Source organism: Actinia tenebrosa, unplaced genomic scaffold (assembly GCF_029948245.1).
Source record: "Actinia tenebrosa isolate PJP-AT-01 unplaced genomic scaffold, QUT_ActTen_1.0 PGA_scaffold4__44_contigs__length_22323623, whole genome shotgun sequence".
NCBI classification, from domain to species: domain Eukaryota; kingdom Metazoa; phylum Cnidaria; class Anthozoa; order Actiniaria; family Actiniidae; genus Actinia; species Actinia tenebrosa.
In genome coordinates, this window is record NW_028292581.1 from 3,902,195 (window position 1) to 3,925,631 (window position 23,437).

Here is a 23,437-nt window from a genome sequence, read left to right on the forward strand (position 1 = left end):
GGCTGGCAAGTCCATCTGTACGCACAGGAAAAGACAATACTGGTAACACTGCTGCAAGTCCATCTGTAAGCACAGGAACAGGCAGTACTGGTACTACTGTTGCAAGTCCATCTATAAGCACAGGAACATACAGTACTGGTACTACTGCTGCAAGTCCATCTGTAAGCACTGAAACAGACAGTACAAGTACCACCGCTGTTATTTCAGGTACTTCCGTACTGTTAATTCACAAATTACAACGTTATGTTGTGTTGTACTTTGCACTGACTATGGTGCTGTTTCTTTTCCAAACAATTATAGTATTTGGCGACAGGTATTTTGTTAATACGGGAACTTCTGTTTTGTTTAATTTGAAGATTCAAAAATATTTTTTCCAATAAACCTGTATAGGCTTGCTAGTATATATTAAAATGGAAAGTACGGGATTACTTAACGGTGCATATTTACTATTGATGTTTCAGTACCTAGCACTCCGCGTGTCATGGCTAACAGCACAAGCCCCACTTCTATCAAAGTACTGTGGAATGGAATCAAGCTCGATGATAAATCCCTTCGCTTCAAGATTTTCTACAAATCCGTGAAAGATGATGTTTTGAAGAGTACTACTTGCAAGAACTGTAGTTCTATTTTACTTACGGGGCTTAGGAGTGGAACAAAGTATCGTGTATCAGTTGAAGCATTCAACCATATTGGTGTAAGTGGACCAAGTGAAGAAGTGGAAGTGACTACGGAAGAAGGTAAACACAAAATAGAATTGTTGTAAAAACGAAAGATGATTAATGAGAATGGTCTGGTTGATGTAAAGTACAAGTGGGACACGTAGAATGATAGTAATTGTTGGATCTTTTATACCTCATAAGATTATAGTTCATGTGAATAAAATAGCTCGGAATCAGCACGATCACAGTCACAGTGTAATATGTTTCACAAACCCCTCGGAAGAGCATTAGATAATCAAATTCACGGAGGATGGAGGGAGCATTTCAATTTATTCTCTGTTTTTCTCAGTCTAACATGTACTATTGGTCTTTATTTTAACTTTTGTGTTTGTCCAATTTCAAAAGTGATAAGTTCTATTTTTTATATCTATTTGGTTCTCAAGCTACAGAAGCACCTTTTGTAAGCACTGGTACAGACACACGAACTAGTACTACTGCTGCAGGTCCATCCGTAAGCACAGGAACAGACAGTACTGGTACTACTGCTGCAAGTCCATCTGTAAGCACAGGAACAGACAGTAGTGGTACTACTGCTGGAAGTCCATCTGTAAGCACAGGAACAGACAGTTCTGGTACTACTGCTGGAAGTCCATCTGTAAGCACAGGAACAGACAGTACTGGTACTACTGCTGCAAGTATATCTGTAAGCACAGGAACAGACAGTACTGGTACTACTGCTGCAAGTCCATCTGTAAGCACTGAAACAGACAGTTCTGGTACTACTTTTGCAAGTCCATCTGTAAGCACAGGAACAGACAGTACTGGTACTACTGCTGCAAGTATATCTGTAAGCACAGGAACAGACAGTACTGGTACTACTGCTGCAAGTCCATCTGTAAGCACTGAAACAGACAGTTCTGGTACTACTGTTGCAAGTCCATCTGTAAGCACAGGAACAGACAGTACTGGTACTACTGCTGCAAGTATATCTGTAAGCACAGGAACAGACAGTACTGGTACTACTGCTGCAAGTCCATCTGTAAGCACAGGAACAGACAGTTCTGGTACTACTGTTGCAAGTCCATCTGTAAGCACAGGAACAGACAGTACTGGTACTACTGCTGCAAGTCCATCTGTAAGCACAGGAACAGACAGTACAGGTACTACTACTGCAAGTCCATCTGTAAGCACAGGAACAGACAGTACTGGTACTACTGCTGCAAGTCCATCTGTAAGCACAGAAACAGACAGTTCTGGTACTACTGTTGCAAGTCCATCTTTAAGCAAAGGAACAGACAGTACTGGTACTACTGCTGCAAGTCCATCTGTAAGCACAGAAACAGACAGTACTGGTACTACTGCTACAAATCCATCTGTAAGCACAGGAACAGACAGTACAGGTACTACTGCTGCAAGTCCATCTGTAAGCACAGAAACAGACAGTACTGGTACTACTGCTACAAATCCATCTGTAAGCATAGGAACAGACGGTACAGGTACTACTGCTGCAAGTCCATCTGTAAGCACAGGAACAGACGGTACTGGTACTACTGTTACAAGTCCACCTGTAACCACAGCAACATACAGTACTGGTACTACTGCTGCAAGTCCATCTGGAAGCAAAGGAACAGACGGTACTGGTACTACTGCTGCAAGTCCATCTGTAGCCACAGCAACAGACAGTACTGGTACTACTACTGCAAGTCCATCTGTAAGCACAGGAACAGACGGTACTGGTACTACTGTTGCAAGTCCACCTGTAACCACAGCAACATACAGTACTGGTACTACTGCTGCAAGTCCATCTGTAAGCAAAGGAACAGACAGTACAAGTACCACCTCTGCTATTTCAGGTACTAGGGTACATTTACCTCAGAAATTACAACATGTTGTGTTGCACTTAGCAGTAACTGTGTATCTTTTTCTTTTCCAAACAATTATAGTATGTGACGACAGATATTTTGTTAATAGGGAAATGTCTGCTTTGTGTCATTTTTGAACCAATTGAAGTTTCAAAAATATTTTCCAATAACCTTGTGTGGGCTTGCTAGTATATATTGAAATGGAAAGTATGGGATTACTTAACGGTGCATATTTACTATAATTGATGTTTCAGTACCTAGCACTCCATATGTCATGGCTAATAGCATAAACCCCACTACTATCAAAGTACTGTGGAATGGAATCAAGCTCGATGATAAATCCCTTCGCTTCAAGATTTTTTACAGATCCGAGAAAGATGATGTTTTGAAGAGTATTACTTGCAAGAACTGTAGTTCTATTTTACTTACGGGGCTTAGGAGTGGAACAAAGTATCGTGTATCAGTTGAAGCATTCAACCATATTGGTGTAAGTGGACCAAGTGAAGAAGTGGAAGTGACTACGGGAGAAGGTAAACACAAAATAGAATTGTTGTAAAAACGAAGGATGATTAATGAGAATGGTCTGGTTGATGTAAAGTACAAGTGGGACACGTAGAATGATAGCAATTGTTGGATCTGTTATATCTCTGTTATTTATAGTTAGTTCATTTAATTAAAATAGCTCGTAATCAGCATGGTCACGATCACAGAGTAATATGTTTAACAAAAACTCTTCAGAAGAACATTTGATACACCGCCGAATTGATGGGGGATGGAGTGATCTTTCCAATTTATTTTCTTGCTTCGTCTGTCTTTGCTCTTTTTCTCTTGCTCTTTCTTTTCCAGCTTTGGCGTGTGTACAATTTTAAAAGTGGTAAGCTTTTTTTTATTATTATTCAATAGGAATTGGTGCTCAAGCTACAGAGGCACCTACACAGCCAACAGCACAATGTACCACCAGAGTGAGTAATTTTCCATTTGTGACATTTTTAAATAAAGGAAACTGCTACATTCTAGTTACTGGGAGAAAATAGAGCTTGATTAACATGCAGGGGATTCGGTTCAGCTTGAAGCAGCTGAAACGCTCTTCAGTAAAACTTTCCTCAGATATTGTACGTTAAAATGTCGAGACTTCAACCTGACCTTCCTTCTAAAACCAGTTTCACACACAGGTTTTTTCATTCGATCTTTCTCAATTAAACGCAGATGCCTTGTCAAGCAGGACCGAAAGGTCAAAAAGGAGAGCCAGGATCTACAGGATTTAACGGCACAGGTAAAAATTACCATACTGTTTAACTCGACCTGGAATTTCTTAAAAGTTAATAACCTAATAACCTGTTTTATTGGGTATTATTGATAATAACAAAGGGCAGCAAAGGCGTTCGCGCATGTAGTGGACAGGCAGTTAACGTCACTAGATGTTTTGATAATAAACTCAGTATTTCCTACTTATGTGTTATTGACAGTAATAAAGGGTAGCAAAGGAGACCGTGGAAGTATTGGTCTACCTGGACCTCCTGGTCGCACAGCCTACGTGTATTCTAATGGTACAACACAGTATATTAAAGGACAAAAGGTATGATATGAGCCACGGTAAACATCAACGTGACAGGGGTTCGATTTCCTAAATTCCGAATCTATTAAGCTTTAGCTGTTGTATCACAGCTTGGGATAATCACAACAGAACTAGGTGAAAGTCCAAAGATCGAATTGGAATTTAGAAGTTGATATTTGAGAAGAGAAGCCGAAAACCGGAGAGAACCCGGAGAAAAACCCTCGAAGAACAGGAGAGAACCAACAAACAAATCTACTCACATACAACACCAAGTCCAGCGGGACTCGAACCCGGGACGCATTAGTGATAAATGGTCCATTAGCGACGCACGTCCCCCGTGTTCCGCAACGAGCGGCACTAGTTCTACTAGGGCAAGGTCGCAGCTCTAAGAAGATTTAACCCAATTGGATAAATAAACGAGTCGGCAATGAAAACTATTGTTTGTTTTGGCCAATCTCGACAGCTCTACTTAGCGGGTGCGACATTAATGGGTTACATTCCTTTGTTCGGTTCCCGGGCTCAGCGTCATATGTGAGTAGACTTATTGGTTGGTTTCTCTTGTGCATTGTGGTTTTTTATCCGGTTTTTCCTCCTTCCGTCAAAATCAACTTTTAAATTCTAATTCTAGTGTTAAATCCAATTAGATTTTTTTTAGATTACATTAGATGTTGTTGGGATATTGCTCGGAATATGGTGTACATAAAATGTTTTCTTTCCTGTGATACTTATAGGGTGATATTGGCTCCTGCTCTTCCAATTGTTCTTTGGTAAGTGCAGATTATATTTTGCTTGAATCCGAATTTCATACAACTGACAATCTCTGTGACGGTGCAGCTTTCGAGAATTGTGATTGGATAAGCAATGACCTTGCCCACTGTGATTGGTCAAGGGGATTTGCCAATTCCTTCCCGTGTGCCATGCCACGCTGTTTGTGGCAAATGAAGATTCGTTATTTAAGACGTTCCTGTATCTATCCTTATCAATAGGTTGCCGGAGTAAGGGGACCAAAAGGAGAACCTGGACAAACTATTACTGGTCCTCCAGGAAAGCCAGGTAGCCCTGGTAAACCTGGAACTCGTGGTTTGGCGGGTTCGAGTGGTCTCCCTGGCCCGCCTGGTCCTCCAGGCCTGCCTGCTACTTATGTTAATATGTCTACTGGCGAGGTAAGATCTTCAGTTTAACTATATTTCTAAGCACAGGATGATCAGCTAATTAAAACTGCATGTCACGTGTTGTGCTTGTCAAATAACGTAGATTACTACCAGCATCATCTTGGACAGGTCATCATCATCGGTACGGTGATCGTCACTATCATCATCATCTCCACCATCACTTTCATCATCATCATTTACCATAACTATCATCATCATCATCACCACCACACCAAAACGTCTTCCACCACTATAGTTATCACCATCATGAGATCATCACAGTCATCAACCTTAAAGGGGATCACCTTTGACCTTAGTCTTATACAACTTCAAATGGAGAATTACAATTGTTTGCTTACATCGTTATTCATTTCATCGTTTCTTTTTAAGGTTCTTCGAATACTTAAAGGCGATCTAGGACCTCAGGGGCCAGAAGGACGAAAAGGTGCCAAGGTAAGCTATTTAATAGTTTTATTTTTTACTAACGTTACTTTTATTATTACACCATGTTCTTGGGAGATTTTGTTGTACGCCTTTGCAGGAAAGTACTACACCTTTCCTTGAAACATCCAGAAACATTCCACGCACATCCAGAATTGTCATAAGCACGATCTAATAATTCTTTCTTTTTTGATAAACTTAAAAATATATCTATCAGGGTGACAGAGGAATTGGAGGCAAGGAAGGTGAAAACGGGACCAAAGGAGAAAAGGTACAGCTTACATATATCATTGTTGTTGTTACTTCCAGAGATTCATTCCCTTTGGTAAGGTTGCGTAGTAACTGTCCCACATAGCGGATGTTTAGTACAATAAAATCGTATAATACAACATTTCTAATTTACTAATTTTCCCGCTAGGGCGAGCGAGGACCGATAGGACCAATAGGTCTTCCTGGAAAAAATGGCAAAGATGGCGTACCAGGAAAAGTAAGTATCCCGTATATACTATATCTATATTTTTGTATTTTTTCAATGTATTTTTTTACTTAAAGGAATTAATTTCCATGGCAGATCCAGATTTTTAAAAAAGTGGTTTATATTATAAATGATTATAAGTTATCATAAAAAGTAAACCTTTCCTGTGTCTTATCTGATGAAAGTTGGTAATCATTGATCAAAGCTAACCATGGTATAATATGTATGGAGTGTGTGGATATGTGTGTGGATATGTATGTATGAAGTTGGTAATCTATGATCAAAGCTAACCATGGTATAATATGTATGGTGTTTTACAGGGATCTAAAGGAGACAAGGGAACAGCTGGACCCAAGGTATGCAGTATCGAAGCAACACGGTATTTTATGCAACCCATTTGTAACCACTTGGTAACAAACCTCTTTATTTCTTTTTCATATTCATTTCCCAATGGTTAAGTAGTACTGTATGGGATTTCCAGAGGGGGGGGGGGGGGGGGGGGGGGGGGGGGGAGGGGGTGGTTTTAAAATGTCTACATTTTTCTTAATGTAGAAGAAGGGTTAGGAAGCAACAAGGTGCAAGTGGTCAGACGTGTTAGACTTAAGTTGATCTTAAAATACTTTATATATATATATATATATTCAATTTTACAGGGAGAGAAAGGAGATTCTGGAGCACCAAAAGGAGAAAAGGGAGCAACGGTAAAAACTAAGTTTGAAGTACTATACTACATTTTGCGTCATTTTGTTTACTTATTTACTTCATTTATTTTTTGATATTATTTTTGATATTATGATTTGACTGTCTATAGGGAGAACAAGGACCCATAGGAATACAGGGACAGAAGGTAACAATATTAAACACGGTGATTTAACATCAATCAACGAAGAAAGTCTATTAGACTTGTTTTTATGTCTGTCCTTTCACAGGGAGAATCTGGCGACTCAATTCAAGGACCCCCCGGTCCACCAGGACCACCCGGTGATGCCAGCATAACCAACGGCCATGGATGTTCTTGTTCCCCGGGCCCTCCTGGACCTGTTGGACCTCCAGGTCCCATAGGCCTTAAGGGTATACTTGGCGGGCCTGGTCTTCCTGGAAAAGATGGTTTTAACGGTTCAAAAGGAGAAAAAGGAGAGCCGGGACCACCTTCACCGCCACCACCTGTTTTCCCACCAATCCCAGGTAATTCAATCAAATAAGACATCAGACATCAGACATCAGACATCAGACATCAGACATCAGACATCAGACATCAGACATCAGACATCAGACATCAGACATCAGACATCAGACATCAGACATCGGACATCAGACATCAGACATCAGACATCAGACATCAGACATCAGACATCAAACATCAGACATGGGACATCACACATGGGACATCAGACATCAGACATCAGACATCAGACATCAGACATCAGACATCAGACATCAGACATCAGACATGGGACATCGGACATCGGACATCAGACATCGGACATCGGACATCGGACATCGGACATCGGACATCAGGCATCAGACATCGGACATCAGACATCAGACATCAGACATCGGTTATCAGACATCAGACATCAGACATCGGTTATCAGACATCAGACACGAGACAAGATACATGAGACATCAGACATCGGACATCGGACATCGGACATCGGACATCTGATACGAGACAAGATACATGGGACATCAGATACGAGACACGAGACATTCCTTAGAATAAAGTCGATTCTTGTATATTCTGAAATAAAAACACTTTTGTGTAAAAAAAGGTATATAGAGCATGCCCCTTTAATAGGATTATAATGTGTGATTGTGCAGGTCAGAAAGGAAGCAAAGGTGATCCGGGTCTACCAGGTTTCCCTGGACTGAGAGGAGAAATTGGCCCTCAAGGTCCCAAAGGAACCATGGGAAAAATTGGTCTTCCAGGAAAACCAGGTGTTCCTGGAGAAAAGGGGGATATCGGACCTCAAGGCGTGGTGGGATTTCCTGGAAGAAAGGGAGAGGTCGGTAATCTTGGCCCCAAAGGAGACATAGGTCCTAAGGTATGGATAAAAAAGTATTGTTTTATTTGGGAAAGGAAAGAAAAGAAAAAAAAGAAAACGTTATTGAGGGAGTGGTGGATGGAGAATCTCTTTACTCTGCAGTACTCCTGTGTTCAGTGGATCCTTTCATCACTCCACAAAAATGTATTGTTAATGTATTCCTTTTAAACTCAGACATAAACTTTCCTTCATGATTCTCCCCTCTAAAGGCCCTTGCAGCTCACCCTATCCCCCAAAATATATATTGTACAGGTCAACCCAAAACAAACGTGGTGGATTAGTGTTAGTTAAGCAAAACACTTAATTTATACTATTAGATTACATGTTTTACTTCAATAGCATCGAAGTCACTTCATCCAGCTAATTAGCTTGGCTGTAATTAATAGTACAGAAAAATGAAAGTGTAATCGCGAGTTCTCAACACACTGGATTCTTTAACTGACTTTCTATTGTACTTTTTAGGGCGAAATTGGGAACAAGGGAGAAAAGGTAAGGTTATGCAAGCACCATTTGTTACTGACGATGATGATGGTGAGGATGATGATGATGATGATGATGATGATGACGACCAATATGTATATAGTCTTTGACTTTTGAACTGCACACTGACTACACCTTTGTCTCCTTCACTGAACAACTATAGGCGGTCAGCCAAACTAGCATTGTTTCCTAAAAAAATCTCAAAGTTGGAGATGAAGTTTTTTTTATTATTTATTGGTAACAAGCCTGACTGAAGCCTTACGATTATGTGATAGGTTGTCTTATTATGGCTTATTATTGTATTATCTGTATTGTTGTGAAATATTTAGGGTGATAGAGGTGGAGACGGAGAACCTGGAGTGAATGGGATCAAAGGAGAGCCGGTACGTATTCCCGTATATATTAACTCTTTTACTCGTATATGTTGACTGACTCGTAATATTCGTATCCTAAGGGTTTGACAGGGACCCAAGGACAAAAAGGAGAGGTCGGACTTGTTGGAGAAAAAGGAGATAAGGTATGTAAAAAACCCAACAATATTCTATTAACTCCAACTTTGAATAGTGGAGCCAATCAGAAAGCAGCAGAAAACATTAGCCTTTTGACTTTTTATTCCCACGAGAAAATGAACATGGCTATATAGTTGTTAACACGTAATATTAAGGGCAAATGGAGCCTTCTTATCGTATCGTGGATCCGAGGCTAACATGGGAATTCAAAAGAAATCAGTTTTTCTCAATGGAATTTGTGGCATTTCTGACTTGTCTTGGTGGTCCCGGTTACAGCAGTTGAACTGTAACAAATTATATGCAAAGAGGTTGTTCAGAAGTTCACTTCTTTTTTGGCAAAGTTGGCTGCTCGCGCGCTTGGCATCAGCAACTGTTCAGCATAGACTTCGACCAATGTTGTTACTAGTCCTTGAATTCGAAACTTGCGGGAAAGGAAATTAATTATCATTGTGTCTCTACCACAGGGTGACCAAGGCAAACCTGGCATCAAGGGAGAGAAGGTAACTTTCTTTTTTTTTTAAATTGACATCAGATGTTGTATACATAGCGACTATTTTGTTTTCTTTCGTTTAGGGAGCCCAAGGAGTTGGGATCAAGGGAGAAGTGGGAACACCAGGGAAAAATGGATTGCAGGGTCCACGAGGACGTCATGGATCTCCAGGTCCCCCCGGGCTTGTTGCTGTTGTTAAGGTACGTGATGATGGTGGTTGCCGCAAAGTACCTTTTACCACATCAAGCATTAACAAAATTGTGCATCTTTACGCAAGAAATATTTAAGGAAAGCATTTTAAAAATTGTTTACGAAATGCCAATCACTTCACTTGGGCTGGCAAGGATTGTCAAAACATTTTGTTGGACTTGAGACTGTGAAAACGATATCTGGGGATCTTTTGAACGCCCATTAATTTTCCGAATTGAAGATCTACAAATTCAATTTTGCACCCCTTTCGCGCGCTAGTTTTCAAGCTTATCAGCAATAAAAGAATAAAACTATTAAATGATAAATTTTGTGATACTTATTCCTTACTGCTATAATGATGAGGCAATCCAACATGACGACAGTGACAATATTTTGACCGCATTCTTTTATTAGGGTGCTGAAGGAGCTGCTGGCCCACCAGGAGAAACTGGCCTCCCAGGCAATAAGGTACCACACAGTGTTATTGATGGGTTGCAAGCATTCCCAAGAGAGTTAAAAGACAAAAACATGGCGGCCATTGTGGTACCGTTAACAATGGATGCTAATGAGAAATCCTTTGTTAAATGGTACCAACATGGCCGCGATGACGTAACGTGCAAACGAAAAAATACTATCATTTGCTCGCTTTTTCCTTTTTGGCTGAATACTTGTTCTGGTATTAACAACATATTTGATACCATGCTGTAGGGCGTAAAAGGAGACACCGGAGAAAGTGGACCTAAGGGAGATAAGGTTAGTCTGTAGTTCATCGTACTTTATATCTACACCCATAATTAAGCGACCAACACAGTTCATGACAAAGTTCTGGCTTCGATCAATCAAATTCAATTACATTGGTCTAGTTAGTAGTTTTTGAATTTAAGAAAGCAAAAAAGAATTATTAGGCTGTTTTAGTGGAGTAATTATGGAAATGAATGTAATCCGTTTAATCAAATTACTGGAACTTTAATATGATAATTTTGACTGTGAACAGTCCCACTTTTCCTTCAAGACTCTGATTTGATGGGGTTTTAGAATAATGATTTTTATAATTCCTGTAAACGCACGGAGATTGGCTTCAAACTCTCCCTAACTGTCCGCGCATCCAAGACGGAGAAAAAAACGCAACTCAAATCAGTTTGGGAAAAAAAGAGTGACTGTTAACAGTCTACTGGTAATAATAAATTCCTTAACTGTCAACTTCTTAAGTCCTGTATGAGTGTTTTTTTAGTATATTCAGAAAAGTGTGGTAACGTTATGTTATGGAATCTTAGGGAGTAAAGGGAGAACAAGGTTCCAAGGGAAACGATGGTGTAGACGGATCCCAAGGACCACCCGGACCGGTAAGTAATTCTTATCCAGTCGCTAGAGAGAGTGAACAAGGTTGAGGCAGACGCTTGGGCCCACAGTCATTAACATGATTTTTCTTCTCTAGATTAAATGTCACTGAGATTTATTCGAAAAGAGTTTATTCAAAAACCTTGCCCTTAAGGCAGGACAAAGGTTAATCAATTTTTGTTGGCAATATTACTTTTGTAGAGCGTCACTGGACCACAAGGTCCTCAGGGTATCCAAGGCTTGAAGGGTAACCAAGGAGAGAAGGTACGTCATCATCGCCATATTGCTGATTTGATGGAGTGGGGTTTAGCGTGTTACTGTTTCGGTATCAATCCAACATAGCATCCACATTTCCACCTCATACTCCCTCCATCCTTCCCTCCCTCCCTCCACCCTTCCCTCCCTTCCTCCCTTCCCTTCCTCCCTCCAACCACCCATCTGTCCATATGTCAATCTGTCCATCCATCAATTTGCCATCCACTCACCCACTCAATAGAGGCTTTGAACCATCACATGATGGCAGCCATGACAGGAGGCACAACAATAGAGTATTTCCCAATGGGAGAATTCTTTCTCATGTAAATCAGATGAGACCAGATTCCATTGTTCCTGCCTCCTGTCATGGCTGCCATCACGTGATGATGCAACGCCTCTATACTATCCTATCGGTAATTCATCTATCCATTCATCTATCCAATCATGCACCCAATACTCCTTCCATCCATCCATCCATCCGTCCATCTATCCATCCACTCTCGTTTGTTCATTCATCTTGCTTGACTCTAGTGGATGCAAAGTACAGAAGCAACAGGTGTGATGATATATATTTCCTGTATTTCCAGGGAGATCTTGGAGAAGTTGGTCCAGTTGGACCCGCAGGACCCCCTGGTCCGCAAGTAAGATTTCATTGTACATTTTAATTATTTTACTTGCTTTCACTAACATTAACTAACCTTTGTCTCTGTGTTTGTTATTTACAGGGCAGCAAAGGAAGTGTTGGGCCTGTGGGACCAAAGGTTTGTCACGGCGTGTGTTACGAATATCTGTTGAACCGAACAGTTGATATATCAATGCCTGAATAGATTGGTTTTTATCCATTCGCCAACTAAATCATTCAAGTCTTCCTTGTACTGTGAGGATGTGATTCTAATGTTATTACGTTTCTCTAGGGTGAAAGCATTGAAGGCCCCCCCGGACCACCAGGCCCACCTGGACCTCCAGGCCTGATCACGGTATGTACTGTGTAGATGAGAGGAGTGCAGAGCAGTGCAGTATGGTATGTTATTATGAGGTGTGGTGCAGTGTAGTGTAGTGTAGTGTGGTGCAGTATAGTGCCATGCAGTGTAGTTAGTGCGGTCTGACCTCCAGGCTTGATCACGGTATGTACTGTGTAGATGAGAGGAGTGCAGTGAAGTGCAGTGCAGTATGGTATGGTATTATGAGGTGTGGTGCAGTGTAGTGTATAATATTTTGCACGTGGAGTGGTAGTACAATTATCATTCGCTCTGCAACCTACAAGGAGACGAGGTGCACGGAATTGCCTATGTTAGCACAAAAGATAGTTTAAACACAGAATTAATTAAAAGGCCAGTGAAGTAAGAATACGTTTTCATCTTCATTTTTAGGAGGTTAACAAACCACCCGAGGGTCAAAAAACCAACAGCAAGGTACGTTTGTTCATCTGGTCTAGTCTGGTTGGTTCGTTTGTTTTGTGTTTACTTGTTGTAATGTATCAATAATAACTTTCATATTTATAACGCGCATATTTCATTAGCATCATGCGCACATGCGCGTAGTTCTCTCAGTTGTTCATGGAGTGTATTCCTTGTCTTTTTGATCTTAATCTTGATCCTAATTTTATATGATTTTTCTGTTTCTGTTTATTTGAAAGGGAGTCAAAGGAGACAAAGGTCCTAAAGGGTCAAAAGGAGAACCAGGTTCACCCGTAAGTACCTTGCTATACATATGGAACTTAGCTAACAGGAGTGTATATAACTTATCACTGTATGTATTGTTTTTTCGCGGGTAAAGGGCCTGAATGGGCTCAAACACCGCAAAGGGGTGAGGTTTCTAAGAATATCGCCCTCGGGGTGCAGGAGGGGCTAGATTACTTTTGGGAGGGGAGGCTGTCCGAAATCCTGGTTCACCCGTAAGTGTCAATAACTGCATTATGTATTGTATTATTGGTGTAGGGACTCAAGGGTCCTCCAGGAGTAAAGGGAGAATCCGGTGAAGCTGGAGAAGATGGACCTATCGGACCATCCGGCAAGCAAGGGCCACCTGGACAAACTGGTGACAAGGTAAACGAGATATATAATAGCTTTCTTCATGGATAGATAACATACTTTATATATTAATAGTATAGTCCTAATGCCCACTGAATAATGTATAGAATGTTGAGAAGAAATTGAAACAAATTGAAATAGTGTCATTGAAGATTTCTATAATATTCTGCAAACCCCCTGAAATCAGAATTGTTGGAAGTGATCACAATAACTACTAGAAGCACTTTAAAGCTTTGTCCATACTTGTTAATGAACGGTGAACCTATAACCGTAAACAAGTATGCGCCTATTTCAAAAAACTTTGTCGGAGCCAACAGGAGATAGGTGATAAGATAGACGATAGGCAGTAAGCGATAGGAGAAATATCATTCCGAGATCCAACAATAGCTGGAATGACTTAAGTTGGCTGAATTGGACAAAACCATTTTAAACGCCTCGATTATTCTTGTTTAGATGTATGCCCATAATTCCTTTTGGTCTTGTAATGACTTTTCGCCTTTTTCCTACCTATTTGTATACGTAGCCAAGCTTGCATTCTCAAAACCTTTGTATTTCATGATAGGGCTCAAGTGGCGATCCTGGTAAGCCAGGATTACAGGTAATAATATATTTTTGTGTTTTGTCTTACTTGGCCTTGGTTGGCACTTTGTTTTAATCAGTAATCTTTTTAACAGGGTCCTAAAGGTACCCAAGGAGAGCCTGGAGATCAAGGCCCTAAAGGAGTCCCTGGCAAACAAGGGGATGTTGGTCCTCAAGGACCTCCTGGACCCCAAGGACCTTCTGGCCCAACAGGACCTGTGGTAAGTCATTCCAACTGTTTATCCTTGGATAATATTATATATTAATATTGATACTGGCCTTCTGTTCTCAGGGTCCTGCTGGTGATGTCGGTCCTGCTGGTGGAAAAGGAGCTAAAGGAGCCCAGGTATTTATATCTAGTTCGAAAAGAAAATAAGGGACAGCTGACCGAATTATCATGGCTTTGCACCATAAGTCTAATCACGCTATATTAACAGACGGCATGTAATGGCGCTTGGAGTTGCCGCTTGTTGTGCCACACGTGGCTCAAGGGACGTAAGTTTTCGCACTTTACTTTGATATCTTGTTACTTGTTTTATTTAAAGGGTGAAGTTGGTCAACCTGGATTAGTTGGTCCACAAGGACCTCGAGGCCCAACAGGATCTCAGGTATGTCAGTACAAATTAATAATATCCGTGAAACTCTTTAAATCCTTTGTATGAATGCCAAAATCTTACGCCTCTGACGTGCAAGACACATGCCATGTCTCAGCATACTGGCTGGAAGAGCACAGGTCTTCTTGCGCGTTTGATTGGTTCGACGGATGTTTAGAGTACCGTGACCGTGCTGTGATTTAACTATTTCGCTTCTGCGCACACTTGTATCTGTAATAACAAGAGAAATAGCTGAACCAGCTCCTACACCACCATCTGAATGATAATCTTGTTGGTATTGCAGGGTAGTCAAGGACCACCGGGATATCCTGGATTAGAGGTAAGTATACTAGTGTACTGAGTTGAACCGTGGGCAAACCCATTGCGCTTGGTAAAAACATTAGCTCCGTGTAACAGAGGCTCGCTTTGGATCAACTTTCATATTTATTGTCGTTCTACTCTAACTAACCGTGAGCACTCGAGTTTGTCAACCAATCAGATTACGAATCGAAAACAATATCATTCGAGTTACATATATTGAAAGTCTATAAAAGCTATTCAAGGAGATGAAATGATGAAAGAGAAGGAAAAAATAATAATTTATTTACACAAATAAAAAATTAAATTAAATTAACTCGAGCTTTTATGGCTAGAGTAGAACGACAGTAATATATCATGAATGTCACATTCACCATTTTCCATACATCGGTTCACTGGTCAAACACAAAGCGTTCAAGCGAGGCACCAAGGTACTTTCAAAGGATTATTCACATTTGAACCTTGCAACCTCGACTGAATCCTTTGTGTTTGACTAGTAAACCGATTTATGGAAAATGGTGAATAACTGTAATTGCCAAACTGACCACAACTGTGTGTTTTACTTCCAGGGAAGCCCTGGTCCTTCTGGTTCTAAAGGTGCCAAAGGAGAAAAGGTAAACTTACTGGAATAGATTTTTGACCTCAGTCGCGTATCTTGTTGGTCTTTAACTTATATTGATGTGTATTTGTCTTTGTTTTCCAGGGCGCGAAGGGTGTAGGAATAAAGGTAATTGTACTATGAAAGCTTTTGTTGTTATAGAACTAAATCATGAGAAATAATGCATTTCTATATTCGTGTATTGTCAATAATTTACAATCTAGTTTCATGATTAATTAGCATGAAGGAAATGTCTGCGGACGGAGACAGGAAACTCTGTCTGAGTTCTACATAGGATGATTACTTTAAAAAATTGTTATCTTATTGTACTACGATTCATGCATAACATCAGTAGATTCCCGTTCCCTAAGCGTTTCCTGCGATGTAATGTATGAGCGCGCGGAACACCTCCCTCCCTAGAGACTGCGTTTCTTCTATTGTAAAAATTGTAATGTAAAAAACGATAACCCACATGGTTGCGCGCGCAGTAAGAAAAGAAAGAACCTCGACATTAGAATCAGTGGGAAAGAACTAGCTGACATATGAATGACTGTGTTGAGTGCCACTTTTATTAGCAGTTCAATAAATTTTTGTATCTGGCGCTATATTGTTAATAGTATTGTGATCATCTCTATTATTCTTGTTTAGGGCCAGAAGGGTGAGCAGGGACTCAGAGGTTTCGCGGTAAGTTTGTTATTACCATCATTAGAGTTATGAAATTCTCTAGAAACATCTACGAGGAATAATATAAGAAATTCAGAAAAATCCTAACTTTGTTAAATCTCTGTTCATTTTATTCCAAATTCGAATAAAACGTTTTCTAAAAATATAATCAGGTGTAGATGAGAAAAAAATTTGTTGTAATTTCAGGGCTCGTTAGGATTCCCGGGTAGCAAAGGGTTAAAAGGTGACTCTGGAGAACGAGGACAACTTGGATCCCCTGGACCTGAAGGACCTCCTGGACCAGCCGGGGCAAAAGGAGAACCCGGCCTTGAAGGCAAAGAAGGAAAAACCGGACCCACGGGACCTAAGGGTGATAAAGGAGATTTTGGTTTTCCTGGAATACCTGGCAATCCTGGAATAAATGGAAATCCTGGACCACAAGGTGCTAAGGTATGGAAATGACAATGGTGGGTTGACCTCAGTAGGGACAGCTGCAATCATTCTTCTGTCTTGCTCATCCTGGCCTTAAGTTTCCTTTTTTGTATTGTGTTCTCATCTTTTACCCTTAGTTTCTTACAAAACCCTTATTTATTTGAGCCCCGCGCGGTCGTACGGAAGGTGAATAGCGCTATCCGACGGATAAATCTTATTCAGTGGATACATTTATTGGATAACAGCATCAAATTATCCACTGGATAAAGACTTATTCTTCGGATAGCGCTATCCGCTCTTCGTACGACCGGGCACTGGACCTCGGGAAAGCAGTATATCTCCTTATCTTGCAATATTTAGTCCAATAGTTGCTTCGTATTTGATTTGAGATCTTATGTTCATATTTCTTTTAAGGGAGACAGTGGTAAGCCTGGACCGCAAGGACCGAAAGGAAATGATGGAGAAAAGGTACGAGCAAGTATCAAACGATTACTGGGAATCATTTATTTCCTATTCAGAGGCGGCGCAGACGGGGTAGGGGGCTGTTTTTTGAAAGGTTTTGGTTGATAAACGAAGAACCATGCCTATCTTCTTTTTTAAATCCTGGGACAAGGCTTGGGTTTACTGCTGGGCTACCTTTGGTACATGCCCCAAACCCTTTTGCCACTTTTAAAAAAGCTACACCGCCCCTGCTATTTGACTCGTATTGCTCACGATTGAGGACGAAGGGTCTAATGCTTCAGCTTAGAGTTCTCTATTGCTCAGGTTTTCTGTGCAGAATAATCATGTGTTCCAGTCAAGGTCCATGGAATTTCAAAGTGCATGTTTGTATTGTTGTATTGTTGAAGTTATGCATTCTTTGCTTTACCTTTGGTATTTGTGAATATTTAAACCACTTATACGAGGCTAACCATGTGTAAATGATTCTGAAATCAAGGAACACAGCGGTACTTTTGAACTCGAAAATGGTGTATCAATGGTGGTATAAACGAACTAATAGGCTAGAAGAGAATGATCGAGCCATAATTGTGTTTTTCTTTCATTAGGGAGAAGACGGTCAGCAAGGTTTACCAGGACCAAAGGTGAGGCACAAACTCTTTTCGATAGTTGATCTTCTTAATGTGTTTGAGTTATCAATGTGTGAATTTAGAACTGTCTCCCAAAACATTGCTTCAGGGTGGTTGGGTTGTGGTTTCAATTTCCTCTTAGACATAATCTTTTTTCCCTTCTAATGTATGGTTACTACTACGACCACATTTCATTTCCTGTTTTCTATTGGTAATAAAAGTGTCAAGTCATACTACCAGGTGTGAAATATTAAAAGCAGGGTTCTTAATTAATAATACATCCTGAAAGCCATGCAAAAGGGATAGGGGTACTATTAGCCATTCCGGGGTTGAGGAAAACACTGGGTCGAGTTGGTATTGCAGTGCATTGTGGGACTGTTTTAGGGGACGAAATAGACGCCATCTTGGAAATATATTCCCTAAATAGCCCCACAATGCACTGCAATACCAATTCGACCCAGTATTTTCCTCAACCTTGAAAGTTCGCTCCCTGTTCGCAGTCCCAGTTCGCAGTTAGGAATTAAAGCTATAAAGAAAATACTTTTTAATAGTAAGCTCAGTTATTAACCCCACTGATTGTCGTGGTGTATTTTTAGGGAGAACGAGGAGAAGTGCAAACAGTTGCCGGACCACCCGGACCCCAGGGTCCCCCTGGACCACCCGGTATATCAACGGTGAGTAGAATGATCGATACGGTTCTGTATTCGTAATCGTGTCGAAATGAAAGTGGTCATAAGTAGACCATGTTGCGAATGTGGCTTTGAACAAAGCTAAAACCCATAATTTTTACTATATAGGGTAACTCTACCTTAGTTGGACTTCGGGGACCTCCTGGACCACCCGGGCCTCCAAGCACCATACCGGGACCACCGGGGCCTCCTGGACGCCCTGGACACCCTGGAGGAGAGGCTGGAAACATTGCTCCTTCACCAACCTCTCCTGGAATGACGGTTTTAGAATATGGGGTAAGAAACACTATTTTCTGCACCTCGTTTCTTAACCTTGGACCGGTGGAAAGCTCGAGGTTGTTACTACTTATGTCAATGTCTTATGGAATTATTGCGTTTAACTAGGGATGGGACACGTCGTATTTTTCCTTGTGAAGCTTTCTTGGCCTGAGATGACTTTATGAAAATTAGAATTACATTCCACACGCACGCGGATTGAAATTTGTTTCTCGAGAGAAGTTGACTAAAGTCTTTCCATAGCTGGGTCTCCAGCTCTATTCCGGCTGTGACAAGTAAACCCTTCTCAAAATTGTCTTGAAGGCCATACCAGTCTAACATGGAAGTTCAAAAGAATTGCCACAAATTCCATTGGGAAATGAGTGTGATTTCTTGTATATTTTATTATAACATTGTACTTTTTCGGATTTAATTTACACAGGTCGTAACCTTTGATCGTATTGAGAGTATGATTCAAAGTTCACCCAAACCTCCCAATGGTACCCTGGGATTTGTTCTTTCCGTGCAGCGCCTCTACGTCAAAACAAGTACAGGATGGAGGCTCGTTATTGTAAGTTATACGTATTCTTCGTTTGCACGTTACGTCATCGCGGCCATGTTGCTACCATTTAACAAAAGATTTCTCATTAGCATCCACTGTTAACGGTACCACAATGGCCGCCATGTTTTTTTCTTTTAACTCTCTTGGGAATGCTTGCAACCCATCAATCGATTGTAAACCAGAATTGCACAATCTTTAGACCTTAGTTCTCATTCGGCATCTGTATTGGCTGAAACCAAGAGAAAATGAATTAAAAGAATGAATCCCCGGGTCCCATCATGAGCACTCTTTGATTAGTGCTATTTTTAGAATCTTTGATCAGTACTATTTGTGGAATCAAAAACATGAACAAACAGCGTAGAGCGATGGCAAAATATGATTCTAAAAATATAGCATCAAACGGTGCCTGTGATGGATACAAACATGAATACCAGAGGTTTCTTCTCTTTGTTCATTTTCTCGTGCTGAAACAGTACGGTGGCCTTGGCATTTAAATGGCTTATGAGTTTACCCGATCTCTGTTCATTTTCTCGTGCTGAAACAGTACGGTGGCCCTGGCATTTAAATGGGTTTACCCGATCTTCCACCCTTCTTCACTCTCAAGTCCTAGCTATAGCTGGGCTCATCTAACCTGGCTGGATTTCTAATGCCAATCCCTTCTTTTCTTCACCTTAAGCCATTTACTAAGTAATTTTAAAATGTCTAATTAGGTTGGTCCGTTAGCGAACACAGGAGAAAATCCTACAGATGAAACCACAATCACTCAGGTATAGAAATACTGACTTAGTTATCCCTAGTTATCCTTATTCAAACAACACGGTTCACGGGGCATGGTTTTCAAAGATATGCATGTCCCTCAACGTGATGTGATTGACACGAATATGCGTCTGAACCTGAACGTCTGAAAATAGAAATGACACGCCCAACATCCTTGGAACCCGTCCACGGCCCCTGTGGGCGCTACTGCCCTGTAAAGAGGTTTTGCCGTGAGTATTACGTGACGGCAGCCATGTTTGGATGGCAGGAAGAACTGAAACATTCGATTTACATAAGAAAGAATTCAAATCCCAAGAGCAAAGGGATTTTATTGTTATACCATCTAACCACAGGCAGCCCAAGCTGTATTATGGGCGTGGGGACGTGATGGTTCAACACCTGTATTGTACAGTACAAGCTGTTAGTATAAGTGCGAGCAGTACTGTGCTTTTTCTACTCACACACTTTATTGAAGTCTTATAATACACCTCGCATCTTTTTCTCCTTCACAGGCGCCCGCAGTAAAACCTATTCTACCACGACCAGGAATCAAGCTTACAGGACACTACGTAAGTACTCTATTCCAACTAACTACATATCCCGCAGAACACAACCTGGGCATCTTTCTCTATAAAGTCATGCAGTCACAGACATTTTGATTATGGAGACCGTCTATGATAAAAGCATAGCAGCAGCTGTGTGATGCATAGAAGTAAATCATATAATGGGAATTGGCATTCAACAAGTAACTCTAGATACTTACATACGACACCGATTTCTGGAATTCACCCTGGGTTGTATTGGCATGAGGCGAGTGCTTTCAACTCTTCGCTACTATAGAGCAGCTTTCGTATGACTGTGAAAAAGTCGGTGCCGTAAGCGTGCCGTGCCGTTACCGTGATTTTTTAGGATTTTAATTGGCTGATTTTTATTCTCGCGCAATGTGATTGGTCGTGACATTGGCGTGGCCTTCAGCACGCCGTGTTCATGCTGTGTTTCGGGTATTTGATTGGATGGAAAGTAAGTTCTCGTGCAATGTGATTGGGCTGGCGTATGCCTTGGCGTATCACGACCGTGCTTATGTCGTAAGCTTTTCACAGTCATACGAAAACTGTTCTATTTCTGCTGTTTCTGAGAGGTATGATACATACTGCAATTCTTTCCGCGCGAGCAGAGTACAAAGACAGTTTAAAGATGCGCTAATTTTCGGTACAAAAATCGTGCAACCACTTCAACTCGCTTGATGTTTTATTTTCCTTTCCTAGTTGCGCCTTGTAGCCCTCAACTACCCCATGACTGGTCAGATGGGTAGTATTGGAGGAATCGATTATCAGTGCTGGAGACAATCTCGAGAATCTAGAATAGGCGGCTCGTACAGGGCTTTTATGTCCAATAAACTGCAGTATGTCTCTTCTGTGGTACCGAAGGAAGCAAGACATTTACCAGTTTCTAATCTAAAGGTAATCGGTAAAGTTGATTGTTTTTCAATAGATTTTCAGCCTAGTTATGATCTGGCGCTTGCACAATGTAGTTTATTTTGTCAAGGCAACCAAGAATCGTTAGGCGTAAATTTATAGTCTATAAAGGGAAAATATCGTAGCGAATTAGACACTAGATACTGGGACTGCTGAAGAAAAGTGTGCTCGCGCCTTCCCTACCACTTTGCGACTCTTACTACACCACTTCTCCCCGCTATGATGACTTTGCAAACAAAAGTATGTTTGACTGCCGATCGGTACTCAAAAAACTACATGCACTAACCAAGAGTTTGGGTGTACTGTATAAAATACTATACTTGACATGAAGTTTCTTACTCGTTGTTTTGCAGGGAGAGCAGCTGTTCCCGTCATGGAGAAAACTGTTCTCCAAGAATTTTGCCTTTAACAATAAAATACCTATTTATTCGTTTGACGGACGAAACATTCTGGAAGACAATCGATGGTAAGTACGAGCTTAATAAAAAGGTTTGTCATTCAGGATTTTAACAATTGAATCTGCTATACAGCGACCATTGACATACATGGTCTGTGTGAGCGGCTGCCATTCTCGTTTCGAATTCATTCACATGCTCTTTCTTTCTTTCTTTCTCCCTTTAAATGATACTAATGTATTATTCCTAATTTATTACTATTATTATTATTGTTATAGGAGCAGCAAGTACTTTTGGCATGGTTCCAACAGTGATGGCAGCATGTCTTCGGAAAACTGTCAATCATGGCAAAGTCGAGAAAAGCAAGACTTCAGCACAGCCGCCGCTTTTGATGGCAGCACAGCAGTCATGGCTGATGAACTATTTACATGTAATAATAGATTTGCTGTCCTCTGTATTCAAATTGCCCACCCCAAGATAAGAAAATAACGATACGATAACGAAAATAAATTAGGAAATAATTTTATCAAATTTATACAGCCACGTGACATTTCAGCACGTGATATCAAAAGTCTCGTGAGCGCGCATGCGTTTAGGCAATTCAAAATCCTTTATATAAGCTAGAGAAAATTTTCGTATTCGAATTAAATTTATGCTTTGCTAAAGTAACGGGCTTTGCAACCACAAAATTCTCAATATTATTCTGTCGATTGGAATTTTTTAATACTATTAATATGCAGTTGCATTTTATTAACGATATTTATATATGTGACAAGATTTGACGCGAGGATGATGGGAAGTTTTGCCGAAATGTTCAATAAAAATCTGTAGACTTGGTACGAATCAACTATCAAAAATGTTAGCTTGCATAACTGATATTGATAATCAGTTTTGAACTTTCCCTGTTGGCTTTGTCAACGACAATCTTCAAGTGAGAAGTCGTAACTATGACTTCAAACCATTTCTTCAGAAATGCGTTGTTAAAAAAAGTTTTTTGCCATTAGGTCAGCTATAGCCTTCTGCGCAGACGTTCTTAGTGTCTGTCGCGCAACGTTTCCCTCCCAACGAATGAAACATGGGGAGAGAAACGTTGCGTGACAGACACTAAGAAAGTCTGCGTAGGAGCCGGGCTTCAACACGGTATCTTTTCAATTTAATTGTAGTTTGTGCCGCCAGACTTTTCCTTAAATTGCGGACACACGATGCGACAACGCCTGCAAAGTTGCATGAAAAAGGCCGTCTTTTAGGATGTTGTGATCATGTATCGCATGCAACGTCGATACAACATCGCACCGTGTGTCTGTACCTTTAGGCTTCGTCCACACATATCCGGATATTTTTGAATCACAGCTTTTTCGTTTCGGTTTGGCGTCCCGAGCACACGAGGCCGTATTCACAGCGTACCCTAAAAATCACCGGGCATGAAAGTGCGGATTCAAAAATATCCGGATACGTACGCGTGGGCGTGGCCTTAATAAGGAGTTTCATAGTATTATTCTTAGCTAAAAATACAGCCCTATAACACTCAATTATTTGTTATGTTAAATAAAATATACTTCAACTGATGCTCAGCCGG

General features: G+C 40.8%; 1 protein-coding gene across 1 annotated transcript in view; it reads left to right on the forward strand.

Annotated features, from left to right (window-relative positions):
* The window catches only part of LOC116299808 (uncharacterized), a 59,090-nt gene extending 35,663 nt beyond the window's left edge, over positions 1–23,427 (forward strand). The window contains 51 exon segments of the mRNA XM_089036439.1: positions 11–207; positions 462–737; positions 1,103–2,512; positions 2,776–3,051; positions 3,425–3,483; positions 3,728–3,794; positions 3,988–4,097; positions 4,808–4,843; positions 5,063–5,239; positions 5,618–5,680; positions 5,886–5,939; positions 6,087–6,155; positions 6,464–6,499; positions 6,797–6,844; positions 6,955–6,990; positions 7,073–7,328; positions 7,965–8,188; positions 8,651–8,677; positions 8,998–9,051; positions 9,123–9,185; positions 9,642–9,677; positions 9,751–9,867; positions 10,271–10,324; positions 10,565–10,609; positions 11,131–11,199; positions 11,396–11,458; positions 12,037–12,090; positions 12,175–12,210; positions 12,364–12,426; positions 12,820–12,861; positions 13,086–13,139; positions 13,387–13,494; positions 14,042–14,077; positions 14,154–14,279; positions 14,351–14,404; positions 14,604–14,666; positions 14,956–14,991; positions 15,539–15,583; positions 15,673–15,696; positions 16,216–16,251; positions 16,438–16,680; positions 17,077–17,130; positions 17,709–17,744; positions 18,326–18,403; positions 18,527–18,694; positions 19,116–19,244; positions 19,946–20,002; positions 20,504–20,560; positions 21,257–21,451; positions 21,820–21,932; positions 22,140–23,427. Coding sequence (XP_088892565.1) covers positions 11–207; positions 462–737; positions 1,103–2,512; positions 2,776–3,051; positions 3,425–3,483; positions 3,728–3,794; positions 3,988–4,097; positions 4,808–4,843; positions 5,063–5,239; positions 5,618–5,680; positions 5,886–5,939; positions 6,087–6,155; positions 6,464–6,499; positions 6,797–6,844; positions 6,955–6,990; positions 7,073–7,328; positions 7,965–8,188; positions 8,651–8,677; positions 8,998–9,051; positions 9,123–9,185; positions 9,642–9,677; positions 9,751–9,867; positions 10,271–10,324; positions 10,565–10,609; positions 11,131–11,199; positions 11,396–11,458; positions 12,037–12,090; positions 12,175–12,210; positions 12,364–12,426; positions 12,820–12,861; positions 13,086–13,139; positions 13,387–13,494; positions 14,042–14,077; positions 14,154–14,279; positions 14,351–14,404; positions 14,604–14,666; positions 14,956–14,991; positions 15,539–15,583; positions 15,673–15,696; positions 16,216–16,251; positions 16,438–16,680; positions 17,077–17,130; positions 17,709–17,744; positions 18,326–18,403; positions 18,527–18,694; positions 19,116–19,244; positions 19,946–20,002; positions 20,504–20,560; positions 21,257–21,451; positions 21,820–21,932; positions 22,140–22,485 — 6,175 coding nt within the window. The 3' untranslated portion in view covers positions 22,486–23,427.
* The last annotated feature ends 10 nt before the right edge of the window (positions 23,428–23,437 follow it).